Source organism: Choristoneura fumiferana, chromosome 23 (genome assembly GCF_025370935.1).
Source record: "Choristoneura fumiferana chromosome 23, NRCan_CFum_1, whole genome shotgun sequence".
NCBI lineage: Eukaryota > Metazoa > Arthropoda > Insecta > Lepidoptera > Tortricidae > Choristoneura > Choristoneura fumiferana.
The window spans coordinates 5,305,271-5,316,138 of record NC_133494.1 but is presented as its reverse complement, the minus strand read 5'-3'; the positions used below and the strand labels follow the sequence as shown (position 1 = coordinate 5,316,138).

The window sequence follows — 10,868 nt, the reverse complement described above, 5'->3', positions numbered from 1 at the left end:
CAATACGGTCCCAATTGCTTATATACTGTACCACTACCTACCTACAGATCTGTTCACTCGCGAAAGCGCGCCCCTCCACATTTTATAATTGTAGTTGTAAACGACAAATCTATGTGTGCGTAGCTCGAGTGTGTCCTCAGTCGCAAGCGTACCGTCAGTCACGCACACTAAGACTAAGACAACGTGTAATACGAGGTTTACTCTTGCACATTGATAATTAGCTGTGGAGGGGCGCGCCTTCGTGAGTGAAAAGATCTTGTACCTCTAACAACGATTAAATAATTTATGAGGAATATGCATGAAACAAACAATTTCTGAATTAAAAGCACTTTGCTCACCCGCGACCTTATGATAGCTGCGTCTGCATCTATACCAACAACACATTGTCATGTGTTCATGCAGCTCCACCTCCACACTGTAAGAACACACATACCTAAAGCATGATTGGTTTTTTGAAGTCTTTGTATTTTTTATTTCAACTCCAAATTTGTTACTTTGACGGGTATCCCGTGAAACCATATCGAAATAAGCATAATAAGCATAGTAGAAATAAGCAACCTGAGATATGTATGCATAGGAAAAATTCGTGTCTAGATTCCTGTCCAGCAGTGGTGTAGGAGTTATAGCACGCAGCACGGATTGCTGAGGACCTGGGTTCGATTCCCAGTGCTGGTCTCTTTTTCTGGTTTTTCTGTGCATCCATGTCTCAGTTTGTATTTTCGACACATAAATCACACAAACCCAACTATCGTCGCCACCAAACTACACTGACGCGTTTCGAGCTCAACCAGAGTTCCTCCTCAGAGCAACACCGTTCACGAGCTACGAGATGTTAGACACATTTTCTCTTAAACAATTTAACGTAATACAAAACCGGAAAATAAAACGAATGACGTAAAACTCTTTAATAAATTTTGAAAAATAAGCAAGATATGAGTTAATGAAGTTTGCATTCCATCTCTTTCTACAAAAATGAAATAAGGAATATTACGCAATTCTCTGTGCAGGGAGCACAAACCTTCTCAGCAACGGCGGACTAAGACTTTTTGAGGCCCGGGGCGATCTTTGGCTCCGTCCAGATTTGAATATTTACTGAATGGAAAATCAAATTTTAATCAATATTTTACTACGTGAACACCAGTAAACATTTACAAGTGAAACGACATCCGCCACGCAAAAACTTTTTTTTTTCTATGCTTGCCAATGCCGAACAAGGCGTGGGCCCGGGGCGGACGGACCGCCCCTGCCGCAATAGTCCGCGACTGCTTCGCATAGTTTATCGCCATGACGAATCATGACATATTTATTAGTAAAAAATGTGATATTTACATCGATAGTAACTATAGAGCTATATTCCCAAAAAATTAAGTGAAATAATATGATATTATGGCATCCTACGGACATTGGAAAGGCTTTGCCTAGTGTGGGACCAACGGCAAGCAATTTGTAAAGCGATACTTTTTCAATACACTATTTTTTTTTTTTTATTTACTTATATGGGCTTTTTCAAAAAAAAGTGTACCCGTTCTTTTTTTTTTCAATTTTGGAAAAAAATATGGTTTTTCCTACTCAGAATCAAGAGCACATGCAATCGATTCCGATCGCTTAAAAAAATGTCCCCATTTTTTCATAAAGAAATTTATGAGTCAGTTTTGTCTCGCCCATATTGAGTGTATGAAAAAAACGTCGCAAAACTGAATTTTTTTTGGGTATATTTTTTTAAACTATCGGAATCGATGGTGCTCTTATTCTGACTAGGAAAAACCATACCTATTTCTTCAAAAATTTCAAAAAAATGAAAGTGTGCACTTTTTTTTAAAACGCCCTTAACCTGTCCTCTCCCAGAGGCACAAATTTGTGCCCAAATTCCTTTGATCCTGTTATCCTGGGGGATGACAGATTAAGAAATTCAAAAAACTGTTTACGGTTTGTGCTACTCGTAGTGCTGCATTCTGGCGGCAAAACATTGCAGTAATATTCCCTATTGGTGTCAAGTGTCCCTCATTATTTATTTATCTTCGTCACCAGGCAACGAGTTCGGGCACCCCGAGTGGCTGGACTTCCCCCGCGCTGGCAACAACTCGTCGTACCACTACGCGCGCCGCCAGTGGCACCTGGTGGACGACCCGATGCTCAAGTATAGGTTCCTGAACGAGTTTGACCGGGACATGAACCTGTTGGAGGACAAGTATGGCTGGCTGAGGAGCGACCCGGTACGCCTCCTTTTACCTACCCTGTAAATACTTCCCTATTAAAGGTAGGAAATAGAATGGATCACGTCTTTAACCCATCGTCTCGTGTTTGATAAGGATCAGTACCAAATTTAAGACTACTTTTTTTTATTATTTAAATCAGCAGAATTTGTACTTATTACAACAAGAAAGGCTAGAATACAGTATTTTTTTAGTTTCCGCAGACGAGGGGTCAATCGAGTTTAGCGGACATGTTTCAGACTGATTTCTAGACTTTCCTCTAGGAACATACGCCACGGCGGCTGATGCAAGACGCGCGCTGCTCGTCACCGCTCTGCTTGGCTTGACGAAACTAATACCGGTACACAACTACCCACGTTGTCATTGTTATTTATTATTATTGTCAAATGTAAGGTAGCAAACAGCACTGGCCATGGCGTGTGCTCCTAAAGTAAGGACTACGAACTAGTCCGAAACATGTCGAGCTAAACTCGATTAAAGACTTGAGTTATCCATTTTATTTCTCTATGAGTGAGTCTCACCGTATTTTCATGTTTAAATATGGGAAGTTCACAAGCTACGATCTGCATGAGAGACTTGGGTCAAATAACTAGGCTACCACAACGGTGATTGTTAAGTTCCCAATCTGCACTGTACTTACCTGGGAACTACGGCCCAAGTCCTTTCAGTATAAGAGACCTATGCCCTGCAGTGGGCGTATACTTATTGGTCGAGATGAAGATGATGATTATTATTATTAATCTGTCATCTCCCAGGATAACAGGATCAAAGGAATTTGGGCACAAATTTGTGCCTCTGGGAGACGACAGGTTCAAGATGAGAAATACGGTGTTTGACAATTTTTTATTCATTATATAAATTAAAGCTTGGCAATGCATGTTATCGAACAGAAAAACAATTTTTAAGCTACCTTTGAATACAACAGTTATAAAGATTTGAAATTCAAGATTAGACAGAGAAAGACTTACTTGCATGTCACGTCACACGCAAGTAGCGCCATACTCGCTGCATAGAGAAAAGCGTTTTAGAAAATGATAGATATTATATACAGATTTTTCAAAAAGTCGCTATAAATCCAATTTTCAAGCGAATTATTTTTCTTTTCGTTAAACATTGTCTGTATTCTATATTTTATAATAATATATACAGAATATGGTAAATTCAACAGTTGTCAAATACCGTGTTGGACTAATTCTAAGTACTACCTACCAAGTTTCTTGCGGCGCCTCAACAGTACTGTCTTACAGGCGTACGTGTCGTGCAAGCACGAGGGAGACAAAGTGATCGCCTTCGAGCGCGCCGGCCTGCTCTTCGTTTTCAACTTCCACACACACAAGAGTTTCACCGACTATCGAGTCGGGGTCAACGACCAGGGAGATTATAAGGTTGGTATAATCTTCTAGAGAGTTCTGAAAACCGCGCTACTTCTATTCTATACTACAATGCGAGCAATTTCGATCGAAAAAGTTTTCGATATTTTAGTTCACGCGCTCTTAACTATACCCTACGAACAAATAATATCACTATACCCTATCGAAGCTGGAGTACCCAAGGGCTCGGTCCTTGGTCCAGTGTTGTAAATCATATACACAGCAGATCTACCAACCAAAGACGTCACTGTTGCCACCTACGCCGATGACATTGCGTTTCTGTCGGTAGATAGTGATCCCAATAGCGCTAGTGCAAAGCTACAAAAAGTACTTGACTCCACCTCTGACTGGCTCCAAAGGTGGCGCATCCAACTAGTGCACAGAAGTCAACGCTCATCACCTTTACTCTAAGGAAAGAGAACTGCCCTCCAGTACATTTGGCAAACAGCATCTTACCCCAGATGGGCTGTGTGAAATACCTTGGATTCCATTTGGACAGACGCATTACCTGGAAAAATCACATAAAGACAAAAAAGAGATCAAGTGAATTACAGGTTTCGACGACTGTACTGGTTAAAGGGAAGAAACTCTGTGCTCTCGCCAGATAACAAGCTTCTCATTTATAAAGAAATTCTGAAACCTATCTGGACATACGGCATTCCGATATGGGAAGTCGCCAGTAAGAGCAACATAGCATGCCTGCAAAGTGTTCAAAACAATATATTAATATTATTTATTATTTTTTGCAGGTGGTAGGACCTTGTGCAAGGTCCGCCCGGATTGCTACCACCATCTTGCTCGCTAATCCTGCCGTGAAGCAGCAGTGCTTGCACTGTTGTGTTTCGGCGTGGAGAGTAAGACAGCCGGTGAAATTACTGGCACTTGAGGTATACCATCTTAGGCCTCTAGGTTGGCAACGCATCTGCAATACCCCTGGTGTTGCAGATGTTTATGGGCGGTGGTGATCTCTTACCATCAGGAGACCCACTCGCTCGTTTGCCATCCAGTCGAATAAAAAAAAAAAAAAAAAAAAAAATTAATGACCATAACAAATGCTCCGTGGTTCGCAAAGAACGATGAAATACACGAACATGTGAATATGGTATAAAAAACAACACATCGCTCGCCTCACCCATCACTCCAATCCTCTAGCTTCAGGATTGCTCCAAAATGCCAGTGTGGTTAATAAAAAGATTAAAACGTAACCATTAGTTAAGTAATGCAAGAGCCACTGGTCTCTAAATTTACCTACATTCCGCCATTCTTCATACACCTGATTAAAGTCTGGCGACTGATTGCAAATTTAAAAAGATATTTTAGTTCTTTAAATCTATTTGTCAGGAAGGTCAGGAATTTGTCTTCGGGAAAAATCATTAGGCAAATAATTTCAATATTTTGTGGCGCCATTTTCTGCCTAGTAATAGCTACTGGATAACAGATTAAATTTCCATATGATTTGGTAGAAAATTAGGAAAACTGGAAAAGCGCCAATCACCGCCGCCTTCCAGTGCAGTTTATGTAGGTAAGATATACCGTTATACACGGGGAACCAGGTTTTAAAAATAATCTACGTATAGCAGTTATAATAAAAAGTGCAGTTGTATAGTACATTGTGTCTTAAGGGCGGTAAATAAGGAATTACGAACGAGAGTCTATTAGAAGCCCGAAGTCGAAGACTGAGGGCTTTAATGAGTCGATGTTCGTAATTCTAGTACCGCCCGTGCAACATACAATGTTTTTCATCACATTTGCGAGTAGAATTTTATATTTGTAAAAGAAAAACTTTAATTGTTCCAAATATTGGCGATACCTTAGGCTGCGCTCTTGGCAGCGCCGCCCTACCCCTCCCCCTCCCGCAGCATGCGCCGCAGCGTGCGTGTGCATGTGGTCCTGCAGCAGCGCGTGCAGTAGTATCAGTACGGGCAATGACTCATTTACCGACCACGGGTTTCATGACAAGCACATTAAGGTCGAGGGTTTTATTTGGGGGTTGCAACCAAGGTAGCCTGCATGTTACGACACTGTTTACGAGCAAGTGTGATGAAAAATAATTTTTCAAGTACCTAAACAAATAATAAGGCTGTCAGTCTGCGGAGTCTGGGAGGACGGCTAGTAAGGGATAAAAGAAAGATCATATCAGCCGAAATACGTCCATTGTTGGACAAAGGCCTATCCCAAGGTGTTCCACAACGCACAGCCCCGCTGAAAATGTTTTCAATTCAATTTTTTTTAAATATAGCTCCTTCGATACTGTCGATAATTCTGCCAATGTCGAGGTTGAAAATACACTATCGGTTGGCCGTTGTACAGGATCTTCAGTGTTTGGTATGCTGAAAAGGATGAAAAGGATCATAATAATATTTCCAGGTGGTCCTGTGCTCTGACAGCAAGAAGTACGGCGGCTTCGGACGCGTGGAGCCCGGCGGAAACGCCCACAGCACGCAGAACATGCCGTGGGGCTACCGTAGAGACTCCATCCAGATCTACATCCCGTGCCGCACCGCGGTCGTCTACGCGCGTCAGTAACATACTCATGGCGCTTAGTATAAGGACCTATAATATATTAATTGCTAGAATCTTCCATTTTTTCTGCAACCATCATACACGTCAGATTGCATCTAATACTGTTTGGATAATAAAGTTGTTTTATAATGACAAAAAAAGAGATGAAATTAAAGGAAGTAGCATCTTTTAATACAAATGTTCACATTTTTAAGTAAAATTCTTGAATGTGGCAACAATTTTGTAAGCAAATGTTTAGTTCTACTTAGCATCCATCCTGCAAAATCTTAAATAAGTCTAGTTTACTATTGTTTGCAAATAAGTAAATAAAATGTTATCTATATATAGCATTATTGGGTAGCCTGTTGCTACTGATGGTATCTAGAGGTTTTAATGCAAAATAGGTATACCTACATATTAATGTATACTATAAATATAAGTGAAAAAAAGAGTACCAGATTTTAATTTTGCCACCATTAGGCGTCTAATGATGTTATAGTAATTAATATATTATAGCAAGCTCTACTGTAAAATATTTGTCAATACTTCTACTTAGTAAAAGTAATGAACAGATGTTATAGTTGTTGATTGTTACTTTTGGTTTTTTTTTATTGTTAATTTGATAATGTTATCAAAGAACATTAAAATATATTTTAATGATTTTTATAAAATAAAAAATAGTACAAGTTTTTAAACTTTAATTTTATTTTTAGAAGATACACCTATCAATAAATTATTTTTAGGTGTACATGAGAGAGGTGTGAGCCTTGATAATGAGACTTCATAGCCATACTCCTTGGCTAAGCGGAGACGATCAGAGTCCATAACTGCCATGCACCAGTCGCCTCTTGCTGTGAGCGGGCACCCCTCATGGGTCTGGTCTGCTGCATGCCCCACAGTCAAGTACTGCTCTAAAGTAACAGAGCTAAAGGCCTTGCTTTTTGGATAAACTAATCTGTCAGTTGCATGTAATGATCCATAACAACATGGACACAGAACAAAATTAGCATTACATTGCAAACATTTGTCTAAAATTAAATCGCTTGCAATCCCACAGGCATGCAATCCTACCCCAACATCAAATTTTCCTATAAAGAAATCTAAATTGCATTGAAAGAAGTAAACATTTTTTAAGCCCATGTCATGTACTCTCTTTCTGGCTCTGAGCAACGACTGTTCCTTATTTTCTAATAAAATAACAGTACATTTCGGCATTAGGTGTGCAATAAGAATCCCTAAATGTCCACTCCCGCTGCAGAAGTCAACTATTAAGTCTCCATCTTTGGATATACTCTGAACAGCTGAAGCAAGGTTTTCCAGTTGTTGTGCTTTTCTGACCATCCTTTCATCAGGTAAATGTCCAGCACTAGGGTTAGCTCCGTCAGGGATTTTGCTCCAATCTATTCCATTTGAAAAATCTTTACTATCAACATCTACTTGCATTCCATCTACTAGGGAGCTAAGAGCATTCTCAATGTCTACTGCTTTAGTGAACTGTCTCTTCTTAGGGTTATGCCTCTTAGGGTCACGCTTATACAAGCTGACATCTTCAGCAACAGGTATGGTTATACTACAATTGTCAACAATCAATTCTTTCTGTTCAAGAGTACTAAGGACACCAATTATTGTAGACAGTTCTGGTAATCCTTGAACATTCTTGAACCATTTGAATGTCAGTGGTAGTTTTGATTCAAGTTTATCACCAACCAATTTAAGCATTATGAAGTATAATGGCAAGAGGATTATATCAGCTAATGTCAAAAATGGTCCCTCAGCAAACTGATGAGTAATATCCAGATCTTGAATTTTAACAGAACTGTCTATAGCAAATTTCTTGCTGACAGATGATTTCCAATTCCGAACTTTGGGCACCCTATCTGTTTTCACTTTTTCTTTTCTTTCTTCTTGTTGCTTTGCTTTTTCAGATTTCAGTACTTCTTTTTTCTTCATATCTCTTGCTATTTTATAAACATTATGAACACTGACTGGTTTTCTCAAGTGATTTTCAAATCTTACCAGGTTTATTGGGACTTCTTGCAATGTGTTTGTAGTGAGTGTTTCCTTTAATGTCTTCACCAAATCTACTTCACAAAATTTGGTCCATATTGATACTTCATTTGGTGCTTGAAGACAGCCACTACGAAATCCGAGAATGCCATCAACATGTTCCAAGAGACTTGGAGGCAGAGATCGGTACAAGGCCATATGCCGGGCCACGGCACATAGACCTGTTATAACAGTGTCCCCATTGATTAAGACTGGCAAAATACATGATGCTTGCCAAACTACGTTTTCAGTAAAATTTACAGCGTCAATATCAGGCACCTTTACTGCAATATCGCACTTTTCTGGGTCTTTCGAGACGTGAACAAACACTATATGAATATTTTCAGGATTGCAAAATTTGTAAACACAGTAAGTTATTAAGGACTCCAATGGTATTCTTAACAAGCATGATGTCTTGTACTCTTCGTAATTTACGTAAGTTTCTAAATACACCACATGATCCATTTTTCAATTTTAATATCTCGTGTTTCTTCTAGATACAAAATAACAGAACTTTCTTGGTAAATCTTTATATTATAACATAATATTATAACCTTATAATATCATAACCTATTACCTACCTACTAAACTATCTGTCAAATTGTCAATGTCAGTATTGACATTTGAATGAATGAGGCCGCACCTAGGTTGCAGGTGCGGCCACAAGCAGTCGCTCATTTGCAGCGATAAATCTGGTCACGTGACCCCATTTTATAACACTGTTTTTTTCCGAAATTGAAGAGGTTTTTTTTTCAGTGATAAAGTTCAACATTTTAAGCTTTATCGCTAAATGTCACGTGACCAGATTTGACGTTGGAAACGAGCGTCGAGCGACTGCATGTAGCCCCACCTTTATCGCTGCAATTGAGCGACGAGCGACTGCATGTGGCCGCGCCTATATTGGCCTGTCTCCGTCTCCGTGTCTCGTCTCGCCTATGCTGTGCTGTGCATCTGTCAATCAATGGATGAATGGAAATGGAACGTCAAAGTCATAGTTAAAGCCAAAGCCTGACTTGAGCCTGACTGAACTGAATTAGAAAGAAATAGTTTTCATAAAGTAAACATAAACTGTAATAGCGTTTTTCGAATATTTGTTTAATATAACTTTTATTAAATAGCGAATTCTAAACGGTAAAAAAATGTTGGAGGTTATAAATGGATTCCTTTTAATCTACTTTGTTGTATTATGCACAATCAGTACTTTAGTGCCTCATATGGTAAAACCAGTGAGTATGGAATTCAATTATTGATTAATTAAAAATAAATACAATATGAAATTCACATTAGGTATTTTATATTTATTTTTAGATTGCAGCATGCTTCGCTAGACCGTCCAATGAGGAACGAACAATTTGGGCTGAAGTTGTAAGACTGAAAGCTGAACAAAAAAATATATCTATGAAGGAAGAGTTTGCAGCATACCATAAGTTACAACGTAAAATTAACGAATTGGAAAACAGATTGAAGGACAACACCCAATCACGGATGAGCAAGAGTCTGGCTATCAAGAGCTCAGTTAATTTAGTGGTTCAGGCTCTGGTGGCACTAGTCATTGTAGTGTCCGTCATTTGGTTCCGGCGTGAGCCAATAGTGGCACTAGAAGGGAACCTATTTCCCTTAACAACAATGCTACGATATCCAAGCGACATGCCTAATGCTATCTCAACCCATGTTTGGGTGATGATCTCAAATCTTTCAATTAGGGCCTTATTGAAACCCATTGTATCGTAATATTATTTTGATGTTCACATAAGTTATTTGATGGCTAATAAAGGAAACAAGTTTTGAAATTTTATTATGTATTTATTAAACAAAGTTACTACTATTTTATACTCAGTCCATTAAGTCCAAATGTAGTCTCTAAAAAATATTTTATTTACAATCATACTGCTTGCCCATGATCTGTATTATGCATATTCACCATCACTTGGGATGTTACAATCTTTAAATTTAAAATTTTAACCATACTCTTAAAAAATATACTCCATAAGAAAACTTGAACAGTAAAAAAACACATTTCTCAAATTAATTATCTACATCTTGAGAATATAGAATCTAAATAGTTGTGCAATTTTACAAACAACAAATATTTACAAGCTCTATATCACAGCTTAACACTTACTATATTTGTGCTGAAATTGCAAAAATGCAAATAATTTTAAAAGAAAATCAAAGACATAAAAATATACATTTCGCTTGATGGGAATAACATTACTGGAACAAATTGCTTCAAAACCCTCATCTAAATAAGAGATATGATTTGCCACAAAATAGAAAATAAAAACTATAGCAACTTGGCATTAACTTGATTTTTAAAATCACTATGCTTTTTGGATAAGGATTAAAAATCCTGACAAGATTTTGAAAGAACAAATTAAATGCTTATAAAATAAAACTAGAAAACCACATGGCATACATTTAACAAAACACAAATTTGTGCTGGTGTTTTTTTTTTTATTAAAACTATATAGCTGGTGGCAACTTTATATTGCATTCTGCAAGACTGCTATTTTATGGTATAGAAGATAAGAGATAGTATACCTTTCTATTATTAAAGAAAGGCATTTTCGAAATCAGCTCAGTACTTTCAGAAATAACCCCCCTTACACAAACAAGCAGAGAAGGTGGTTAAATATGTGAGCACAATGTGTTCTCACTTTGCTATTCTTGTTCAGATATTTGTAACAGTGAAAAAGATGATCTCTAAAATCTAAATCGTTTACCATGCAAGGCAGAC

At 38.2% G+C, this 10,868-nt stretch overlaps 3 protein-coding genes across 3 annotated transcripts in view; 2 read left to right on the top strand and 1 right to left on the bottom strand.

Annotated features, from left to right (window-relative positions):
- The window catches only part of AGBE (1,4-alpha-glucan-branching enzyme), a gene marked incomplete in the record, with an annotated part of 24,071 nt that extends 17,291 nt beyond the window's left edge, over positions 1-6,780 (top strand). Inside the window, 3 exon segments of the mRNA XM_074105660.1 lie at positions 2,029-2,213; positions 3,461-3,598; positions 5,951-6,780. Coding sequence (XP_073961761.1) covers positions 2,029-2,213; positions 3,461-3,598; positions 5,951-6,109 — 482 coding nt within the window.
- Positions 6,770-8,739, bottom strand: LOC141441040 (glutathione S-transferase C-terminal domain-containing protein homolog). The gene has a single exon (XM_074105661.1). It carries the CDS (start codon positions 8,594-8,596, stop codon positions 6,776-6,778), a length of 1,821 nt encoding a protein of 606 aa, XP_073961762.1. The 5' UTR covers positions 8,597-8,739; the 3' UTR covers positions 6,770-6,775.
- Positions 8,740-9,081: 342 nt separating this feature from the next.
- On the top strand, positions 9,082-9,926 carry LOC141441060 (guided entry of tail-anchored proteins factor 1). The gene is made up of 2 exons (XM_074105687.1): positions 9,082-9,357; positions 9,440-9,926. Exons 1-2 carry the CDS (start codon positions 9,271-9,273, stop codon positions 9,860-9,862), a joined length of 510 nt encoding a protein of 169 aa, XP_073961788.1. The 5' UTR covers positions 9,082-9,270; the 3' UTR covers positions 9,863-9,926.
- Positions 9,927-10,868: the final 942 nt, after the last annotated feature.

Bases quoted from the DNA above. Each gene is read 5' to 3' on its own strand.
- LOC141441060 (XM_074105687.1), top strand. From the start codon at position 9,271: ATGTTGGAGGTTATAAATGGATTCCTTTTAATCTACTTTGTTGTATTA. The intron at 9,358-9,439 runs GTGAGTATGGAA...ATTTATTTTTAG, and splicing joins TGCCTCATATGGTAAAACCA to ATTGCAGCATGCTTCGCTAG.
- LOC141441040 (XM_074105661.1), bottom strand. From the start codon at position 8,596: ATGGATCATGTGGTGTATTTAGAAACTTACGTAAATTACGAAGAGTAC.